The 23,858-nt window shown below is 42.0% G+C and overlaps 1 protein-coding gene across 5 annotated transcripts in view; it reads left to right on the plus strand.

The window, feature by feature from the left end:
* Nucleotides 1–23,858, plus strand: part of CDH23 (cadherin related 23) — a 653,830-nt gene that overhangs the window by 271,054 nt on the left and 358,918 nt on the right. For all 5 annotated transcript variants that reach the window (XM_075610599.1, XM_075610600.1, XM_075610601.1 and 2 more), the window contains 2 exons: nucleotides 8,467–8,661; nucleotides 11,136–11,264. In XM_075610599.1, coding sequence (XP_075466714.1) covers nucleotides 8,467–8,661; nucleotides 11,136–11,264 — 324 coding nt within the window. The remainder of the gene's footprint in view (nucleotides 1–8,466; nucleotides 8,662–11,135; nucleotides 11,265–23,858) is intronic.

The raw sequence follows: 23,858 nt of genomic DNA on the forward strand, positions 1-23,858 counted from the left end.
CTCCTTTATAACAAGGTGTATCCTTATTTTTGATCCTTGCTTTAAGGAGTGAAGTATAAATGAGTTTGCCTTGGTGGGTTTTTTTTTTTTCAATTTTTCTTTCACATCTGAAATGTCCTTCATCCTCCGTCTCCCAACTTACTCTCAGTTATTTTAATCCATTCTGGTTCACTGCTTGATCCAATGAGAAGTTCAGTTATTCTCATGTATACATACAGTAGCAGAATGGCACTTTCCACTTATCATGTCAAGCCTTTAAAGGGATTGTATGAGCAGAATGTGATGTGATAAACACCCTCTCCTTCTTCTTTTAGGAAACCCATTAAAACTGACTTTCTTGGGTTGTCAAAGGTTATTTATAGCCATTTGCCAAAATGGATAGTAGGATTCTAATGGTCATTATTCATTTACTGTTTCCAGCAGTGGCGGAACAACCCCCGGGTCAGCTGCACCAGATACCCGGCTTTTAGGGGGCTCAGACGCCTGCCAGAACACTGTTCTGGTTGTTCTGCAGGGTCACCACGCACTCTGCCTCTCCTCTTCCCCAGGCTCTACCGGTGGAGCAGGCCAGGTCCTGCCCCGGCGGTCCTAACACGGATCTTAGGCCCGACCAGAAGTCAGTAATTGGCTGCATGGGAGGGCCACCCCTGCCTACAGGTGAAGCCCTGCTCCACAGGTAGTGCCAGGGGGGGGAGTACATATACTTGCATCAGGGCCCACAAATCACTTGTTCCACCCCTGGATTCCAGCCACGTATGTCTGTCTCCCTGGTGCTATTTTGAGTTATTATTAGAGGGGTATGTTTGGGCTATTTTGAAGACATTATTTATTTGTTAAGAACTGACTAACCTTAAATGTTAAGTGATTATATATATATATATATATATATATATATATATATATATATATATAAAAAAGTGACACTGTGTGCTCATTTGCATGTCATTTCCCAGAATCCCTTGCTGCAGTGGAAGTGCTGTATGCTGGGTGATAATGGGGAAAGGCGGGGTTGCAGACCTGCCTAAGACATGCAGATGAGCATACAGTTATATTTGCATATATATATATATATATATATATATATATATATATATATATATATATATTATGTTCCTGTAATGCTGTCAGTTTACACACAATACGTTATAACTATACAGGCACATTGACTCCAAATTACTTACAGTTTTTGTTTACAGAGGGCAAGGTGAGATAAAGTGTCATTTTTATGGCAGCACTAAGCTACACTTCAATGCCTTAAATCACACTTCATGTTCAAGGGGGCAACATTCCCTTCCAATCATACCTTGAAAATAAATGTGATGCGTTGTATAGTAATATTGAGCAGCAGTGCACAATAGCGGGTGATAGAAGTGACGGGAAGACAGCTTTACAGCGTATTTAATAGGTCTTGTTCATTTCCTGACTTACTTGTTTCAATATTGTTTTTTGCACAGTGTGTATTTGTTGTGTTTTATGGCTCTCTATGCGGTGCTGACCATAGTGAGACGAGATCATGACTTTGTAGTTATTATTATAGCCCTGACCCACCATCTATCTACTTCATACTATTACACGGCTCCCTTTTTTCCTATTACCTTGTTTCATTCCACGACCTTCAAACAGGTGTTTGGCCAGATTGCCTGTCATTTTGCACGTTATTTGCATTCTCGCTGCACAGATGTATTTGCATCCTAATCGTTTCCACTGTTTGAAAAGAGTCATTCACTCGTTGCCATCTACACAAAGTCCAGGCTTTACTTATTTGTAATTGTTTGTAGTTCAGGTGAGAATGTCCCGTGAGTTAGCTGACCACGAACACAAACCGCTGTGTGTAAATAAATGAGCGGTAAAATACAAACTTTAAAACTGAATTGAAATGCTATTACAGTTTATTCTTAAAATTCAATTTTGAACGGCAATGGGAAGATAAGAATATGAAAGACGTTGTTAAAAATCCCTATTTTATTTTAAAATCACAGCATACAGTGATTTGTTTTTCCTTCACTTTGGCTAGGAATTTGCATGGTATTAAAGAGCATCCCCCATATAGATGACATACAAAAATATTGATTCCGGAACAATTTTTCTTAAAATGGGATCGCTGATGTAGTTATTTTATTAGTCCAGTCAGATATACAGAATAAATAATCTGTTGTTCGTGATATATTTTATTGCAATTAAATTAGTGTTGATACATTTGCATCTATAGAAAAGTAAAGTCCTTTTTGTTTTCCAACTTGCAGCACAACTAGTTGCTTTAAATAGTTTTTTTCTCTTCTAGGATCCATAAAAGGAACTTGCTGGTTTAACCAAGAGTTGATCTCCTGCTAGTTCATCCTTAGTAGTCATTCTGATAACTCAGCAGTAGCACAGAGAATCAATGTCTTATTAGCTCTGCTAGGGTTGTTGTTTGTGGTTGCACAGCAGTACACTTACCCTGAACCTGACATCTCTATTCACAGATTTACCAGGGAATAGCTCTGCTTGAGGGTTGAGGAGCTCTCTGCTATTGCAGAACCTACACAATCAATATTGGCTGTGCAGCTGCAAGCATTGACAATTCCAAGTGTAGCTTGTTCTCAGCGTTATAGCAGGAGTATGTTCTTTTATTAGGCATACAATATACTCTAATCACATTTTGGTCAAGGAAATGCTGAGGACACTATAGGGCAGATTCATCAAGCGCCAGTATGGGTTAGCACTCCCGACCCAGCGTTAAGACCCATTCAAGTCAATTGGAGATGACACCAGATTGGGTGAGCTAACCTGTACTGGTGCCTGACCATTTAGGCTGTGAGGGCCCCCTCCCCTCTCCTTGCTAACCGATACCCACATATAATAGACAAGTAATGACAGACTCGGTTTGGAGGTATAAAGGGCCGCGTCTTTGTTTATTAAACAATAATAGAGTAACCGCTAGTCCCTGCCAGAGTGCTCGCTTAATGGGTTAAGGGAAGGGGGTCAGCCAGGCCTTGTCCTGCTGCCCCCGTACCTGGCCGAGCCCCAAAGAGCCGGCCATTGTCGTGAATGGGTTCCCGGGAGTCACGTTCAGTTGACCCTGCCCACTCACGACTACCCCGGGCTTTATCAGCCCGAGCCCCGTATGGCAAGGCCAAGCACTTACCCCCCAAACTGCCACCACGACAGTGGCAAACTGGTCCAACTGACCACTCCTTTAGGAACTTCAGTCCTTTCTATTCCTTGGGAAGTCTTCCAACTCTGCCCTGTAAAATACAATGGTACATGTTAACAATGTTCACAGGTAGTATAGCTCAACAGCTCCACAATGATAACGTTCTCTCTACTCGTTAACATACGAGTGGCCAAGGGCAGAGTACCTGCCCCCGACGGCCTTCTAAAAAAGGGACGAGTGGGTGGGAATTTCGCTACAGCTGGGAGCAGAATGAATGCTCCCGCTCCCGGCTGCACTTTAAAGCCCTTTTCCTAGCCCCTCCCCCGCTCCCTCCCACCAGGCCATGACAGAGGCACCGAAAACCCCAGTGCCAGTGAGGTGAGGGGCGGGCTTGCCCCCTGGCCATGGCCATCCCTTGCCTAATTGGCTAGAGGGATTGTTTCATTAACTGTCCCCTATATGAGAAGAAGCCACTTGTTTTACATTTGTGTGTGTGTGTGTATAGATATATATATGTATTACAAAACAGAGATAGTAGCGCCAATAGATATAGTAATCTGTAACTTAATGTTAGTACAAATATAATTACTCTAATAGCAAGTATAAAGTATATACATATAATAACAGATGATAGGGAAAAAAATAAATTGTATACTAATCCACTCCTGTAATGTCCAATCCAATGATTGCGCTTGTATGGGTTTAGGGCAGCTTTCAGATGGAGAACCACATCCAGAAAAATCTAAAAACACAAAAGAGAAAGCGCACAGCCCATAGCGTAAAAAGCGTAATATTTAATACAAAAATAGAAGAGAGAGGAAACAGGCTCACTCACAAACGAAAATGAAATACAAGCAGTGAGTATATCACCACACGATCCAGCACAGAGTCTCCTCCACAGCAGAAGGATGAAGAATGCTGTCAGCTATCAGTCAAAATGTTCAGACCTCGTGGGGTACAATCAGATACTTCAACTGGAGGTTCTAAATGGATAGTTCCTCCAGATCAGGTCGATTGCCGTCCGCAACCAACACTGGGGCTCCTTGCAGCAGGGACTGGATCTCACCACGTGTGCTCTCCTGACACGTTTCGTCAGTGGCTCTGACTTTCTCAGAGGAAAATTAACCCGTAGGCCGCAGCGAATATATATATATATGTACAGAAATGGGTTGCCTAGCAACCCGTAATGAATAAAACACAACCCTTAAACAATTAAACAACTACCTAGGTACAATTAAAACATAGAGACGCATATAGGGCTATTGAAAAAGGAAAAAGAAGAGAACAAACATAAGTCAATGTAATAATTGTCAATTGTTATCATATATATATAGCATTTTAACACAGGGACATATATATTACAAAATTATTTAACCAATCATTCTAATCACTTCAGGTATTTCATGACTAGAATGATTTGAGATCTCTAATTGAGACCTCCATGTATCTGATATGAATCAGTGATATCCTAAAGGTAATAAAAAAGAGGACATTGCCAATATTGACCATATGCCATATATATGTATATCTATATACACACACACACACACACACACACACGCTTGAGAGAGGTGAGATGGGGCTTGGGCCAATCACAAATGTGGGGCCACACCTCACTATGAAAGCCATACAAGTATATGAATAATATCAATTAAACAGATTTTTCACCCTTTATCAAAATAAACTTTAATGTATATAACAGAACTTGTTTACATTACTGATTACAAAGCTTCACAATTTAAATATAATTTACATTTATTTGAGATATAATTTGATGACCTGTATAACATTATCGAATTGAAAATTGAAATCTGAAATGAATTAAAACATTTTTTTTAATGCTTTTCAAGCTTTATCTGTTTATTTTGAGGGGGTGTTTGGGGCACTTTGTGGGGGCAGCTCAGGCTCAAGTTAAAAATGTGTCTGTTCCCTTAGGAATAAGAACCCCCATTCCAAATGTTAAGTTATTTGGTAATTTTTTACGGCACTTAGCGTGGATACAGGCAGTCAGACGGCTGACATGTCGCAAAAATGGGTTTTCCGGATTCCTGGCAGTCTGACACGCGAAGATCCGTCAAAAACACGGAAGTTGAATTTTTTCCAGATTACAATACTTACCCGCTGTACATAGTATAATGGGATGGTAATAAGAGAATGCCTGTCACTATTCTCCGTTTCATTTGTTCAAAAACGCAACAAAACACCACCGATTTGACAATAAAATTACATTTGTGAGCGGTAGCCGATAAGTGATAATCTCTATCTTTCTCTCTCTCTACATAGTCCAACCCTCCATTTAACTGTTGATCAGTGCTTATTTGTGTCAGGGCTATTTGTTCAATATATTAGAATAAGTATTAGAATAAGTATATTGAACACATAACCATTAGAATACACAATTAGTCGTGTGTGTGTGTGTGTGTGTGTGTGTGTGTGTGTGTGTGTGTGTGTGTGTGTGTGTGTGTGTGTGTGTGTGTGTGTGTGTGTGTGTGTGTGTGTGTGTGTGTGTGTGTGTGTGTGTGTGTGTGTATTTGTACCGTGTTAGCCAAGCTTAATAATCAAAAATGATTAGACGATACTGTTCTGTGGCTAACGAAATGCTATTATTTGTGCGAGCTTTCGATATACACTGATCTCTTCTTCCGGCGATGTTACAATGGATAAAGCAGAAAAAGTTTAACATTAAAAGTGCATCCTGGAATGTATCTGACTGAAGCCTATCTCTCCCCCCTGTGCAGTATGCGATTTATGATTTAATGTGTTAAATGGTCCCTGAATGTTAGTGTTGTAAGAGTATGCGTATACGAAATAAAGGCATTTCGTTAGCCACAGAACGGTATCGTCTATGCGTTTTTGATTATTAAGCTTGTCTAACACAGTACAGATACCTCTATATATCTAAATAAATAAATATATATATATCTGCACAACGAAAGCTCCATATTTCCAGTCAAGTGTTGTAATCATAATTTTAGTTCAATGAATGACTACACTTTATGAGCATGTAAAATAAATGTTACAGTTTAAAGCAGCCATCACAGAGATCTGTAACAATTTATCTTGGTGACAGCTATAAAATATTTTGGGGGGGCTTTGATTGTTTCAAGCACATTATGAAATACTCAAACCTGTCTCTGTAACAGAGTTGCCTCAGGCCAATCAAATAGGCATTTATCTAGGGTACTCTTGAACGTGTTGTTTATTCACTGTAAAGAAATCCTTGTTCTGTTCCTTTAACCCATTACTAGCAGAATTGGGTAACCCTTTTACCGCATTACATTTCTAAACTTGACAGAAACCCCAGTCTAACACTTTAGGTATTGATTAGGGCATTTTAAAAATGGAGAATATAGTACTATTGTGGATAATGAGAAAACAAATAGTGAACATTAGCCCACAACTTTTAGTAGTTTAAAAACATCAGAATTATCTAATTACAGTCATGTACCCTCATGAAACCTCATACATATAATGTTTTGCCGGTTACCAACCAGTATGTCATTTATCTATAATGCGCTGAAGTAGGGATATCCTTAAAATCTGTACAGTTGGTGCCTTTGAGGATCCACATTTGTGTGGATTGCTGGTAAATGTATTTTTCCAAAGTTCTACCTTGGAAAAATGCTTTAATGTAGAAATATTTTTTGCAGGAATTTAAAAGGTGTTTTCATTGTGATAAAAATAAATGTTACTTTGTAGCTTAAAACAAATAAATAAGGAGAAGTGCACCAGATCAGTATAAAGAATGGATTATTTATAAATACCACAGTACACCTACAGTACAATTTAATAAAAAGCCATGCACGTTATCGGTGCAGGCGGCTTCTTTAACAATAAACATTCCATTTAAAATAAATAATGATCACACCAAATGAAGAGCGTCCATTTAAAAAATAGAAGATCCATTTGACCATTTTCTAATATTCGCAAAATGACCCGAGTTTGGAAATAACCGCCGCCAATTAATTTAAACAAAGAAAATTCGGCAAAAAAAAAAAGAATGTAAAATAAATGCAAAAAATAAATGACATTGATCTAATAAAAATGTAACCGTAGTTTTCAATGGCCTGTTATTTTTGATACCAAAGGGGTCATTTGTCAAAGACTCCCAGATGCAAAACTGATGCAAAAATACTGCACCAGAAGGAAATCCCATTTGGTTTCAATTGGAATGTTTTCCTTGGTACTGAATGTTTCTGCAGTTTCTTTTCCCTGGTTTCACAGCTTTAATACTTTGATGAATAGACCAGTTTAAAGTGCATGGTTTTTGCAAACTGACCCTCATTGTCTCCAAAAACTACTGATCTCTTATTCTTTAAATTGAAGTTAGTGTGCTTCGTGTCTTAGACCAATGTAAGGTATCAACATACAGTAGCTACTGATCGATTTCCATACGTGAAAGGTTGCCTTGTTACTGATGTAACATTACTCCTATTATTTGAATATGGTGTGATATTGCACAATACAAGATATGTAAAGTAGACTGTTCACCTTTACAGAAAAATCTGAAAATACCCTAGCGCAGGGTGGCCAACTCCAGTCCTCAAGGGCCACCAACAGGCCATTTATTAGGGATATCTCTCTTCAGCACTGGTGGCTTAATCAGCCACCTGTGCTGAAGCAGGGATATCCTTCAAATCTGGCCTGTTTGTGCCCTTGAGGACTGGAGTTGCCACCCTGCGCTAGGGTATCTGAGGGCTTCTAAACAATGTCTGTACAGTCCCTGCCTGGTAAATAGGAAAAAGAAAACCGCTATAGGGCACAACACCTATTGCAAGAAAGTAAAGCAAGGTTTATTAGCACCCCGTACATTATGCGTAACTTTTCAATCTGGTGGCGTTGCACAACTCACCTTAACAGCAGAATTAAACCATTCAGCTACCTCATCAAGAAGTAGAGGGCCTCCTTGCAGGTCATTTGAGGTGACATCCGAGTGTGTGTGTGAGTGTGTAGGATCTCCGAGATATGACCTGGAAGGAGGATTGCTAAGAGCGATATCGTACTGATAGCCGACAAATGCCTGTCTTCAGCAAGCTATTACTTTTACACAGTTATCATCTTTTTTTTATTAACACTTTTATATCATTGGTAGAGTAATCTCTCGTAAGAAATGAAGTGTTCATTTAGCACCTTAAATAACATGGTCCAAACACAGTATTCAGTCAATCGCTGATTATAAATTATTATAAATTAGCTCTTTTGCTGCCAAAAAAGCCATGAAACATTTCAGATTGCATTACAGAATATCACAGGGTTAAAGGATTTATTTTCAAGAATTTGATTGGGTTTGGTAATTTCTGTTAATTCAACAGTATGTATTTGTCTTCTTTCAGAACACACCAGTGGGAACTCCAATTTTCATTGTGAATGCAACAGACCCTGATCAGGGAACAGGGGGCAGTGTTCTGTACTCCATCCAGCCGCCTTCCAATTTCTTTATCATAGACAAGTCTCGTGGCATCGTGACTGTGATAAATCCCCTGGACTATGAGATCACCCAGGCATACCAGCTGCAGGTCAATGCAACGGTAAGTCTCCTGCCCTCTTTTGTAAACAGTTCTGTTCCTTGTGTTTCCTTTTTCCCAATATCACAGTCGCAGCGTCAGAACATTGAATTATTTGCTGAGTCATTCAGTGTTAAACCTAAATATCTCCACAATTGCATATTTGGAAAAAAACGTTGCTTACTTTAAGAAAATGCAAGTCATTTTCAGGAGGCGTCAGACATACACAGACAGCTTGTTTCCACTTAAAATACTCCCGTAGGAACCATATTGGCAATACACTGCAACAAGTCAATCTGTGGTCTTTTCTGATGTGTTTCATAGCTGAAACTTTATCAGAGGAGAAAAAGCTACATTTACTGTAGATCTCAAAGCTCTTTTAAAGACTAATAAAATCATGTTTCGCATCCTTGGAAGTCCGACATAATAATCAGTGTACTACACACTTATTGTTTCAGCATCATCAATGGGATGTGGTGGTCACCGGTGGTAATTATTAGCAGTAGCTATTGGTTTTTATTGGATTTTTGTTCTCGGGAGTAGAAAGAACCTTAGATGGTGGAATTATACAAATATATTGAGTGACATTGTTCCCGCAGATAACACAACATAACTAGTTATAACACAGAATATCACAGAGTTTCCATTGGTTTCATTGGCAGTGTTGCTGCAGGATATTACAATGTACCCCATTCCCACAATATCACCTGCTACATCTGTTTCTTAATATTGCTCATTGTCATTGGTCTCCAAATGAGCCGCTGTTTTCACATTTGGAAAAAAAAGTTGCACATAACTGAAAACCAAGTTTATTAAACTCTTGGGAAATGTACATGTACCTACAGTAGCAAAAAAAAAAAATCTACTAACATTTCAAGTTCATCATAGAGTTTACCAGTAATAATTCCTTTACAGAGCAAATCAGTAAAGAAACATCCGGCAAGGCCATGCACAGCAAGGCAGTAGGGTTATTCTAAAGATTATATTCAAGCTGTGTTCTTGAATACAGTTTAAATGAGCATTAATCCCCCCTAATCAGGTATTTCTGCAGTTACAAGGTCTTGTTATGGCATTTTAGAATGGTTCTTTTCCTGCCTGTCACCGCTGGCAAGTGCGTTCCAGTAATGAGGGCTTGTGATTGGATTGTTATGTATCCGTGTCTGTGAATGCTGTTAGATTCTTAAAGAGACAATCCAAGCTGCTAAAAAAAAAAAAATTTTTGCTTTAATATATGCAGCATTTGATTACCTTTATTGGAAACTAATTACCTAAGCTGCCGATCGATTGGTGCTTCAGTGATCGATCAGCAAAATTCTGCTTCCCAGGGTTCACTAAATGGCTGACTTCCAGTTTCAAATCAATCCTTCAGTCAGTGTAACTCGGTAGCTACAATGTATTCTTATATTACTAAGGTAACATTGACAATTACAGTTTGCAGCTCAAACTGCTGGGAATGTTGGCAACAAACAGGAAAGTGTTGCAAAGATCTTGCACTGCTGGGGAAGCATGCTAAACCTGCTATAGAAATCAAAAGATGCTCAGTGTATTAAAACTCGTTAAAATGGCATTAAAAATGGAATTTTAAAATAAAAAAAGGTAGTAAGTATTATCTAATACTACAGAACTGATTTAGTTTTTTTTTTTAAACTCCACACATGTAGGATATTGCTTGGATTGCTCCTTTAAAGCATGCACTAAAATACAAAAAAGATAACTCAACTTTATTTGGGAATGGCTGTATATGACCGGGGCCACAAGTCTTTCTTTTGCATAGGGTATCCCAGCAGTGTCTGATTTACGGTGAATGATTCTAGCTATCTGAAACAGACTTTGAATTCAGCTGGAACCTGTGATTAAATAGCAATATAGAACAGAAATGTGCTGTGATTACCCAAGACAACTGAACAGATATTAAAGGCAATCTCGCATCAGAGCAGATAAGTGTTTATACTCCTCACATGGCAACAGGCAGTATATATTTACTGGCATCATATGGCAGTGGAGAACAGGTATTACGTTGACAAGATATTTTGATTAACAGTAGGACATATTTAGTTGATTGCACCTCTATTAATCCTTCAGTGTATGAAAGATCTAAAACATGTGAACCTATTAATTCCCAAAAAGCCTCCTAGCAATAAAGGGGTTAAACACCGTTGAATCTCATTTAATTCTCAATCAATACAAAGACTCCAGCAAAATTATCAATACACTTTTTATTCTTGGGGCAAAGAGAACAGCTATTTGAGTATTATTTTGATCTACGGTTCTGCTTTGGGGAATGAATTCAAATAATTATTACAGTTAAATGTACTGAGAACTATTATTTAATAAGTTATACCTGTAAGTTATACCTGTAAATGATCCTGAATGTAAAGCTTCTACCAAAGTTGCCTATCACAAATGCACATCTTCTTTCCTTGTGGAAATGTAATTTGACAGTGATTTTCATGCACCAGATAACCTTGTCTGATACATATGTTTGTATGTTTTGATAGGATCAAGACAAAGCCAAGCCTCTGTCAACACTAGCCAACTTGGCAATCACTATCACTGACATACAAGACATGGACCCAATCTTTATGAATTTACCCTACAGCACCAACATCCATGAGAATTCACCTCCAGTAAGTGTTTATCTTTGTGAAGGTTTTTTGTTGAGAATACAATGGTAACTTTAGCTGCAGGATATTGCAATGTATTGCTTTACAACTCATACAACTGTCTCTTGTACATCACTTTCGTCTTCCTGGGAGAATCTGATTGCTGGACAGGGAGTAAAATTAAAATACAAACAATCTGCATAGTAATGAGAATCAAGGGAGTCAATTGACTCCGCTATTCACACATGCTATGAATGAAAAGCAATTCTGTGATTGGTAGAAAGTTTCAGTGCAGTACATAGATCTTAACTGGGACTAGAAAAGACCACTATTATTATTATTATTATCCTTTATGTGTAAAGCGATAACATAGTCCACAGCGCGGTACAGTGGGGGTACAGAGTGACATCAATAACATAAATTGAATGACAATTATAACATTATGAATATTATATCACGTGTAATGTAAAGCCCTATGTACCTGCATTGCGCTATATAAATAAAGATATACATACATACATGACATACAAGTAAGGAAGACATGCACACACAGATACAGAAGGGAATGAGGGTTCTGCTCCTGAGAATGTACAATCCAGAGTCAATAAGGAGCAATGTTGAAACAAAAGCTAAGGTGGCTACTGATTGTGTGTGTGTGTGTGTGTGTGGGGGGGGTGGGGGGGGGAGGGTGCCTCAGGGTGGGGTATGGTCTAGCCGCACTGCTGGTTCTATTGAGGTTTGGGGGTGTGGAGGCTAGGGTTTTTTTTAGATAGCATGGAGTTTGGTCCAGCTTCACAGCTGGTACCAATTGGGTTGGAGGGTGGATGTTAGGAATATGCCAGATAGGCTTTCTTAAAAAGGTGAGTTGAGTGCCTGGAAGCTGGGAGAGGGCCCTATTTTAGAGTCCATAATTGATTTGTGTTGTGTTATAAATGATGACTTTTTTTTTAATGTTGAAGGGATTAAACCTCATGAGTATGCAGTGTACATTATATACCGGTATATCTGTATATAAAGTAACTGCATATTATATATTGCAGACAATCATTAGAAATATGATCTTCTTTTGTCATCCTAGTTCTCCAACACTGTGCGGGTCTCTGTTGCAGTTCTGTACATTATTGGTTAGATGGTATTTAGCCGTGTTTATTATGAATGTGTTAAGCCTCTCTTGTCTCCAGTTCTTCTTGCTTCCTTTCCCCCTGTCTCTCTGCCTTTGCTGTGTTTCTCTCTCTTTATCTGTGGCACACAGCATGCCTCCAATCCGCTATCTGCGTAGCTGTTGAGAATACCTAATCTAAAGTGTATATATTACCTAATAAAGGCCTTCTTATTTGGGATTATTGCATCACATTTTAATTTCCTCACTCGAGTAACAGCACGTCAAGCTGGCCGTCAGTGAAGAGCTGATAGAAAGTGAAAGGGGTGGGTTAACTGCAGCAAATTACTGCAACCGGATCACTATCAGCTCTTTGACTGGAATTGAGTGAGAAATAGGATTTTCAAATCTACCACGGCAGCTTTGCAGAGTTCTCTTTCCACTCCCTATGGGTTCTGCTACCGTGACACTGGGCTGTGCTTTGCTTTACAAGTACAGCAAGTCCTTAATCCTGTCATAGGAAGGGGAAGGAAATGAACTTCGAAACCCCAATCATTTGGAATATTTCCCAGGGCACGCTGCACCCACCTGTTTCCCTGGACCCCCCCTTTGAAGTAGAGGAAGAAAAGGGAGAATGGCAGAACCTTGGCAAGGCCAGAGGATCTGCGGCGTCTCCCACTTTGTTGTACAGATTATAAGGAGCAGCATGTGCACACGTTTTACAAAGGAGAAAATAAAATCACTGAATGGCTAAATTTCTTGGCAGGGTTATCCCCAGACAATTTGTCCAAGTCTTGTCCAGTTCAGTGGACAAAGAAGCCTTAGCATACATGCTGTGGGGTTATTTATTAACCTGCAATAGTGCAGTTTCACTTAGATTGTGAGCTCTTCGGGGCAGGGACCCTTTTTCCTTATGTTACTTGTATGTCTGAAGCGCTTATTCCATTGTGTGTGTTATATTATTATGTCACGTGTATTACTGCTGTGAAAGCGCTATGTACATAAATGGCACTATATAAATAAAGATAGACATATATTAGATTGTAAGCTCCTCGGAGCAGGGACTCCTCTTCCTTAGTGTTACTTTTATGTCTGAAGAACTTATTCCCATGACCTGTTATTTATATTCTTTGTTATTTATATGATTACCACGTGTATTACTACTGTGAAGCGCTATGTACATTAATGGCGCTATATAAATAAAGACATACAATACATACATGGAGACTCCCATTGAAGTCGGCACTATCACAGTTTTATCAATAACCTCCTTTGGGGCACATGGATCACGTGCCGGTACGGGTTTTTACACCTGTTCCGGCATTAACTCCAGTTCTATTCAATGGGAGAAAACGCTGGAATGGGTGCGATAACCCGTGCTGGCACTTATTGCATGTGTCCCTTTCATTGTGTTAGAGAGGGAAGGGTCATTTCCTCACATATATCACACCTCTTGTTATAATAAGTGTCAGTTGTTGTGGTCTAGCAAGGTAGCACAGGTGCCATAAACAGATTTAGGAAGTTATTCATAAGGCAACGATAGTGCCGATCGTGGAAATATTGCACGGGAACTCCCACTGACTTCAATAAGGGTTTCCAAGCGATAGTGGTACAATAGTTAGTTTAATGAAGAACCCGGGTCCTTAAACTTTGAAAACTCTAGCTCAGGGGAGGCCGCTCCAGCATACCAACGTGGGGTCCAGCCGAAGTTCCCGTCGGGATCGGTGCGGTGAGAGATGGCACTTATCTCCCCGTGGTCACTTTGAAGCTTATTATAGCTTACATGCTGTTTTAATTTGGCAACACTGTAAGTGTGCATTTTGAAGAGTTGTATAAATTGTTTGAATGATATGATCTGTGCTATGTGCGTATATTTCTTTCTTGCTGAGGTCGCATTCCCCAAGTGAAGGAGCAGCTCTGCATTACTGATGTCCACAGCCTACCCTTTGTTACCTCTGCTTGATTATCGTTACCTTCTTGTGAGTAGGCAGCACATAGGGGCCAAGATTCACCAGGGATTATTTATTTTTATTGGTTACATCTACATGTTTTTCTCGTGTGTTTATATCCCCCATGCTCCCCCTGGATCATGAGAAAACTATTCTGCATTTTGGGGAAGAGTGAAGACAACCCCACCGGAGGGTAGAAGCAGGGGGGTGACACTTTTACATTGTTATTGCACTTGGTTTTCTACTTGTTAATATTTGTATCTATCTCACTATTGTATTAGTATTAGAAAGCACTGTTTAGTGTGTTAGCGCCTCTATATTTACCATATATTGCACATCCCATGTTACTTGCCATTGAAGTCAATAGAAGTTAACGCAGAGAAACTCTTATCAGTATGTATGTAATTCACTCTAAAAACTCCATTTACATGTAACACATGTCCCCCCACATGTCCCCCCCACAATCGCAGATAGGGACCATGTGGGGAAATCTACATATGTTACCAGTGTGGTGCAATACCTGATAGGCTCACAGGAGGCCTGACCCTCCACCACTGGGAGCCTGGGGTGTATCCTGGAACATACTGCTTACAGCGCCTCCACCTATGCAGGGATTCTAGTCTGTAGAATAACCCCTTACACAGGAACCACATACAGTAAGTACTTACACCAGGGCATGGATAAAACAGTTTACTATATGCACTACAACAGCGGTGCGCAAACTGGGGGGCGCGAACCCCAGGGGGGGCACGAGACTGCAGGCGGGGGGGCGCGGGGTTTACAGAGGCCCCGTGCGCTTCCCGAAGGCACTTAAATTAAGTGCCCGGGGAGCTGCAGGGCCTCTATAAACCTTTACTTACCTAGGCTCCGGCGGCTTCCTTCCTGTGTCGCCATGGCAACGCGGCGTCAAAATGACGCCGCGAGGTCATGTGACATCACGTTGCTATGGCGACGCCGGAGCGCAGGTTAGGGGGGGCGCGGGAGTGAGGGGACCGCCGACAGGGGGCGCAGGGAAAAAAGTTTGCGCCCCCCTGCACTACAACATAACACATCATTAATGATATAAAGAGAACTTAAACTACAAAACAAGCGCTCGACCTATTGTTATATGTGATAATTACAATAATTAATATTGAATCAAATTATAAATGTGAAAAATGATATATCAAAAAGTTTGCGCCCCCCTGCACTACAACATAACACATCATTAATGATATAAAGAGAACTTAAACTACAAAACAAGCGCTCGACCTATTGTTATATGTGATAATTACAATAATTAATATTGAATCAAATTATAAATGTGAAAAATGATATATCCTAACTGTGCAAGGATAACCAATATCATATAGTCCCACAACCATCAATATAAGAGAGGGTATGGGGGGAACATTGGAGGCTGCCTAGGACAAAATATCATGCCTTTCCATAAGGCTATAGACAAATTATAATACAGAGAACAAAGTCCTTGGCGCACTATCATGTATGTTAACCTGATACGAAAGTTCCCAGTGCTGAGATTAAAAGAAGCAGTTCCTGAATCTTCGCCGTTGATTCTCTTGGATTTCTTATGACGGTAAGTAGTTATCTGGAATCAAAGAAGACAGAAAAACCATTGTGCAGTACTCTCTATTAGTGGAGATCTCATCCACACAGCTGCTAGCTACTTACATCCAAGTAGATAAAGACAGGCCTTGAAAGGTATCTTTAGCTGGCCGTCTGGGACACTCAAAGGTTGAATATGGGTCCTCAGGTGTTATACGCCCTCTCCTCACGTATCAACCGCAGTGCCAGATATCATAAGGAATAATGAAAATGCCAATGGTGTAGTACAGTACAATTTAATAAAAACGATTTAAGATCAAAACAGCCAATGCACTCACATGCAATATGACCTTACTACATGGATTACGACGTGCCGTCCGCAGGCTTGAGGAGCTGTTGTGTGGTGTGTAAGGAGGCTGAGTCCCGCGTGTATCTCTTCCTTGCGGCCGCAACTCAGAGCGCCAGGTCAACCTCAGATGACGTTAACATCCACAGCACCTTCCCCAGCCGGTTCGTGCACGCAGCAATGCGTGCAGTCTAAGCTCCACCCTACGCGCGTTTCGTGACTACTGACGTCACTTCCTCAGGGGTAATGGTAAAGGCCGCAAGGAAGAGATACACGCGGGACTCAGCCTCCTTACACACCACACAACAGCTCCTCAAGCCTGCGGACGGCACGTCGTAATCCATGTAGTAAGGTCATATTGCATGTGAGTGCATTGGCTGTTTTGATCTTAAATCGTTTTTATTAAATTGTACTGTACTACACCATTGGCATTTTCATTATTCCTTATGATATCTGGCACTGCGGTTGATCCGTGTGGAGAGGGCGTAAAACACCTGAGGACCCATATTCAACCTTTGAGTGTCCCAGACGGCCAGCTAAAGATACCTTTCAAGGCCTGTCTTTATCTACTTGGATGTAAGTAGCTAGCAGCTGTGTGGATGAGATCTCCACTAATAGAGAGTACTGCACAATGGTTTTTCTGTCTTCTTTGATTCCAGATAACTACTTACCGTCATAAGAAATCCAAGAGAATCAACGGCGAAGATTCAGGAACTGTTTCTTTTAATCTCAGCACTGGGAACTTTCGTATCAGGTTAACATACATGATAGTGCGCCAAGGACTTTGTTCTCTGTATTATCATAACACATCATTACATAACATTGCATTGGGTGCAAGGGGCACCTATCTCCCTTCGTAGGCCTTTGGCCGCTCCGCCCCCAATAGTAACCCAACCATACAGTGCCCACATTGATTGGGTGCTCGGCACCAGTGTCCCAGTGTCCTGGACCCCCACTGATGTGTGGCAGCGCTGCTCACGTGTGTATAGTTGGTGCACTTATAGATACCTGCCCAGGCACACGTCCGTGCCCGGGTGTAACGATCTTCAAAAAGAGTCTGACGCAGGAACAGGAATCTGCCTCCGCGGTGTCCCACCTCTGTGTGAGGTGTCTCCCTCGGGGAGCGTCTCACCCACAGAATGTCTCTCACGGTAGAGCCTGTCTGAGCCCAGACGCAGGTCGCGATCACCGCGTGCAACTGGCATCGGTGATATCACATAACACTGGGCACTATAGAAAGCAACCCCCCCTCGCACTGAACGGGCCTCTCTTGAAGCAGCCAAAGCTAACTGCTGTGCTGTGCTGCACTGCAAAGCAATACTGTCACAACTTAACTATCCTGCTCAGCTAAGGTGGCAGCATCCCTCTCTTGGGTCTGTCCCTAGATGCAGCAACTTACTGGTGAGACAGGGCTATCTGGGGCCGGATGGGGGGGTAACCTGGCCTAGTATGCAGGGGCTACTGCTCCCTACACACACCCTTCCCCAACCTGCTCCCAGCTCCCAATGGTGCAAGGAAAGTGAGCGCAAACCTTAAATACATGTAGCCAGGTCCCCCTTGCCGTACTGACCCCCCCTCCTTCTGGTGCGCGAGCCGCGCGTTACTAAGAGTTGCGGCCGGTTGCCAGGGACGCGATCGGGCCGGTTGCCGGGGACGCGATCGGGCCGTTGTTAAGGCCGCGATCGCGTTGCTGCGGTCCTGCCGGCTCGCGGAGCAGGGCGCCGCCATTGTTAGTGGCATTGCGAATGCGCAAGGGCTAGGAGCACCGGGAGGACTGCAGGGAGCTCGCGCATGCGCAGTGGAGGCACAGAAAGCCCGCAAAGCCTTAGCCTATGAGAGGAGGGCTCTGTAAGAGGACTTCAAGTCCCATGAGCCTCTGGAGCGGCCCCATGACGCCAGGGAGCCAATAGGGCTGCAGGAGCTCTGCTTGCAACAAAGTGATACATTTGGCGGGCTTGGAGCAGACTAGTCAGTGAGTAACCGGAGCAGCTAGGGGAAGGAGGTAGGGTGCAGGAGTCAGTGACTCTCTGCACTAGGCCAGCAATCCCCTAGGCCCCAGATAGCCCTGAGTCACCCTAGCTGAGTGTGGTAGGGACAGGCCCTAGGTTAGGGACTCTGCCCCATTATCTATTTGTTAGTAGTGAACAAAGAATATTGGTTGTTTGCTAAAAGGGAGCTGGACTATTTTCACGGAGGCCAAGCGAGCATGTGACTGCGGTCTGTGGGTAGCAGACTGATCCTCGCCAAGGTACAGACGGTGTGGAGCTGCGGTGATATTATCCACGCCGGAATTCACCCCACGCGGATATCCCGGCGACTCAACCCCAGTGGTATAGCAGCACCCGTGGCTGAAGCCCGGGCAGGTAACCCACAACCTCACGTGCACCAACAAGGCCTATCACCAGACATAGTGGCTGCGCAGTCACACACACACATTGGTATATGACTTGGGAGTGCGAAACATTGGGTTGGGGTTTACTGGACACGGGGTGGGATCACTCTGTGGAGGTGTTAGCGTCCGCCGTGACGCATAAAGTGTTAGCGTCCGCCGAGGCGCCTAAGGTGTTAGCGTACGCCGAGGCGCCTAAGGTGTTAGCGTCCGCCGTGACGCATAAAGTGTGGGCACCCGCCGTGGTGCAAGTTAGCGTACGCGTCCTGCGAGACGCCATAGTCAGGTTGCCTTTAGCGAGGGATACCTGTTGTTATGTTGTTGATGTTACATGTCGTCTATGCATGTTAGTAAAGGTATTAGTTACTATTCAATACGTGGTACGTGGTTATTGTGTATTGTCCTGCGAGGAACCACTCCTCCTCTGGTGGGAGCCATCGCAGGTGGAGGCGCTGTACCGAGTACGCGGTTACTCATATTATCCTATAATTGTCCCAGGTTTCCCTTAGCGGAAGCTCAGCCCTCCTGTGAGCCAACAGGTAATGCACCACATACCTATGGTAACGTTGTATGTTTCTCTGCTCCCACAGTATAATCTGCGATTGGGGGGTGGGAAAACCCGTTACATACACATGAAAAAATTAATAATAAAATAAAATAAATCAATATCACCAAGAGGAGATGCAGCTGGTGTGAGAGATTTCTCAATCTCTCAAATAATCTTCTGGGGGGAGGACACAAAGCGCAAAAAACTTCCCCTCCAAGGTGGAAATGACACAGGGAATCTCAAATGGGCAGCATATGAAAAGAGAAAAGAAAATAGTGCAACACAGTTTAATTATAACATATAGGTGAGCATGGAGGCTCCAACACACTCACATGCTCCAAGATATGTAAAAGCAGTTTAACCACTCAGGGTTCAGACGCTGTAAACGAGACTCCAGACAGCTGTTTCTTGCTCTCCACTTCCGCACCAGATCGGCGTCTGACGTCACGAACCAGCCTTTTTATCAAGATGGAAAGGTGAACAGGCAAAACTGTATGACATCTTCGCTGCCAGAGGCAAAGAAGGGATTAATCAACAAATATACCATACTTGAGGCAATCCTAGCTGTAGGAGAGTGAGAAGGCTGGTTCGTGACGTCAGACGCCGATCTGGTGCAGAAGTGGAGAGCAAGAAACAGCTGTCTGGAGTCCCGTTTACAGCGTCTGAACCCTGAGTGGTTTAACTGCTTTTACATATCTTGGAGCATGTGAGTGTGTTGGAGCCTCCATGCTCACCTATATGTTATAATTAAACTGTGTTGCACTATTTTCTTTTCTCTTTTCATATGCTGCCCATTTGAGATTCCCTATGTCATTTCCACCTTGGAGAGGAAGTTTTTTGCGCTTTGTGTCCTCCTCCCAGCTCCCAATGACTCTTCCTGTCTGCACACAACAATGTATCCAATTCCCTGCTGCAGAGAATCTGTAAGTCTTAGTGGCTGGAATGCAGCATGTGATCTGGGTGAAAGTGCAGCCCCAGAGGCTGCTGGGAATTGTAATCCACTCAGGACCTCTTTAACATTGGGGCCGCGTGCGCCTACTTCACTGCGCATGGGCAACATTGTAATGGCCGCTGCTACACTCATCTGCGCATACGCGAACTTGTAATGGTGGCCGCTGCATCGCGCGATCTTCTGCACATGCGCAACCACTAGCGCCAATCCCAATATGGCCGGCGCAACTCCTGAAGCTACACTGTGCAGGCGCGAGCTTTCGCGCATGCGCGAACGAGTCCAATATGGCGGTGCCTGACTGCAGATGCCGCTGGGAGCTCCCGGCGACGCGCTCACCCATGCAGCTCCCCGGCACAGTGCAGGGGAACCTGCTACTCCGCGCAGGTGAGGGGCGCCAGGGGTGTCCCTGTTACATACATTTTGTCCTGATTTCTTACGGAGCCCGAACTAAAGATATTTGGAGAAAAATTAGAAATAGTGTTATGAAGAGAGAAAGCAAATAAAAATATCCCTTGTGAGCACATTCACATGTCTCAGACATGATTTTCCCCATTATCTCCTAGCATACAATACTTCCACTGCAGCTAGGGATTCTGGGTAATGACATGCAAATGAGCACACAGTGTCACATTTTACTTTATGTCCATTTTAACATGGACCCCTATATTACATGGCTTTTCAGCACAGCCTTGGATAAAGAAGTGCAGAGCCAGTAAATCTACTCACAGACAGCTTTTTTGACCTTTTGGGTCTCTTCAGTGTGAGGCTGGTTATAGAAAGAGAGCAATGTACTGTATATCCTTGTAGATACTCATCCTTGTATTCATTATAACATAAACAGTATTTAGAGTATGATCCGTGGGGAATTAAATTGACAATACTCAAAATAAACTCTGTTTATACACAGGGGTCTATGTTTTTGGATATTGTAGAGCTAAATTATGCGACGAGGCAGTTGTCATCTTGCACTTCATCATGTCATTGTATTAAGGTACTTTTCCGTTTTGTCCCATCCGCATCAGCTTGTGATGCTGGGGAGAGTCAATAGCAGGCATTAGGGATATAAGTTACACATATATACCGTTGTAACTGAATAAGTGTCTCCCTAAACTAGGCATCAAAAGCTCTCTGCGTTGATGCATAGACACCATGGCGGGTTGCAGAGGGAATGGCTAATCAGTGCATCCATTATTACAAACACTTTTGTGCTATTGCTAAATTTGTAATTTTTACTGAAAGAGACTAAAGAAGGAAACCCTACAGCGACTACACAAGAGGCAAGTGATGAAGTCCTGTTGCTTTCTCTGCTGTTTGCTTCTTTCATTGCATTTATATCGCAAATGTGAACTTTCCTCTAGTTGTAATTAGATGCCATTGAATCCTATAGAAACTCTGTGATATTCTGGTTTGTAACAGGATATGTTGCATTATCTGGAGCAACAATAAAGTCTGCTACATATGTATAATAAAGTCATAAAAGATAATGAATTAAAGGCTGGTCAGAAATAGAAAATGTATAAAGAATGTGCCTGCTGTGTCGTAATGTGGGTGACTTGTCCAAGCAGAGTATCACAGTGTATTAGCTACTGTAGGATGAACCTAGACGCTGGAAAATGAAGAAATCAATGCCTAACAGTACTCTATCGTTTCAAGGTTACATTACTGAACAGAACCAACTATCTATACATGGTCTGGGGACTACAAACAAGCCGGAGGTTCTAAGGAAAACTTCTGGGAAGAGTTCAGAGGGTCCTTCAGGATGTGGAATTGTGGAAGATTAGTCTTAGACTTTGAGGGTGTGTTAGCCTAACCCAGCTGTGCTTGGGAGATTTAGTAGCTTGCCATGTTCAAAACGCATCTTTCCAGGAGCTATGGGGGCTATGGTAGGGAGAGACTGCGCACAATATTCCATTTAAATGAACAGGAGCAATTAGCAATCTTCTGGCAGAAGAAAAGCAAAGACAAATACAGAGATTAATAGGCTGTTTAGTCAAAGTTGTCTGAGTGAATTTGTTATAAGGTATCATATGGTCTTTTTTTATATAGCACAAATTCCTTAAAAAATATTTTCTCTGAGGTTCTACACACAGGAGGACACAGACTTGCTGGTATTTATGGTGCTGTTGTGCTATATAACCATTCAGTCTCCTGTGATTCATCTAGTCTAGGGTCAGTCGGATAAGTTAGGCAGAGAGGCAGCATACCTGGAAAATAGGGAATTGTTGGTAATAAATGACAAGCCACTACCAGGATTACCCTCAGTGGCAGGCATCTGAGAAACTGAACACAAAATACCTCAAGTGAGGCCTAGTAAAATGGCTACACCTATTATTAACATTCACTTTAATGAAGACCAACAATCATGTTTAGTGCTTTGTAGCATGACAGTTGAGTATAATGGTTTTCCATTTTATTTTTAAGCATTCAGAGCAACAGTGAGTGTTAGTACTTGGAATTCCATCACTCTTCCCTTGAGGTGGCAATTGACGGTTATTCTTCTGACTCCCCGCAGTTACATTACATGAAGATTCTTTCTGTGAGGACCGTCATAGTGTGAAATTAATGAGTGCCTGCCTGTCTGTTCACTTGGAGAGTCTGTTGGCTTCCCCATCAATGCATCCTAACAGGCCATTAAAATCTCTGGAAAAATCTTTTTTAAAAACTATTTAAACATTGGTCAGCACTTGTGATCTAAAATCCTCCAATTTCTTTTCTGTTGATTGACATGTGTCACCTCATAGGGTCATTCAGCTTTAAACATGTAAATGTTTAGCATCTTTGGAGCTTTAATGCGCACAGATGCTCAATCGTGCCTAAGTGTTTGTGCTTTTCAATGTCATCTTCTATTGAAATGTTGTATACAGTATGTGAAGTGTAACTGCTGACAACCTTTGATGCACAATGTTACTAGGTAGAAAAGGCTGTCATAGCAAGAAATTCATTTTATACGTGTTGAAGGAAGATTTTTGACCTTGTATAAAATGGAATTTAATACATACACAGATTAATTCTCTTGAGGCTGTTAGCAGAGTACCAACTGGCAGTTCTAATAATATCTAATGAATAACTGTAGGTAACTCAGAATATAACTGTACACTTTCTAGCGATGTCTAAGATAAGGTGAATGTAAATCTCATTCAAAATTAAAAGCCACTGGTATACACTTGGTTGCCTTTCATCAAGGGTCAAAGGGCTAGATTCGCTAAAGGTCTATTATAAATTAAACAAATTAGTGGGGGGTTTAAACACCAGTTTTATTTATCATCCTATTCACCCAGAGCCACAGACAGATTTCCCTGGGCCCAGGACTAGGATTTCGACTGGAGCACGCTTCCCAGTGGCCTTGCAAGCCCCCTTCACACCTCCTCGCAAGCTCCCTCCTCTATCTCCCCCGTCTTAAACCTTCTCCCCATGTATTTTTCTTTCCCCCCCTTTCTTACTCTCTCTCCTCTCAATCCCCCACCTCCCTCTTCCACCCCATCTGTCCTCTCACACCCTACACTATCACTTAATTAACCCCCCTCTCCCTCAATCTTCCCTCGCCACACACACACAATCTCCCCCCACAATAATACCCCTTATGTAAAATAGAATGCTCCCTTCCCCAAAATACAATACCCTTCCCCAAAATACAATAAAATGCAATACAACCCTTCACCCAAAATACAATAGCCCCTCCCCAAAATACAATACAAGAGACATAATAGTAACAATGTGTAGAACATATTAATAGATTCTGAGTAAATAAATTTATATTTTTAGTCACTCATTTTTTCGAATTTCATATTTTA

Source organism: Ascaphus truei, chromosome 8, assembly GCF_040206685.1.
Source record: "Ascaphus truei isolate aAscTru1 chromosome 8, aAscTru1.hap1, whole genome shotgun sequence".
In the NCBI taxonomy this organism is placed as follows: Eukaryota; Metazoa; Chordata; class Amphibia; order Anura; family Ascaphidae; genus Ascaphus; species Ascaphus truei.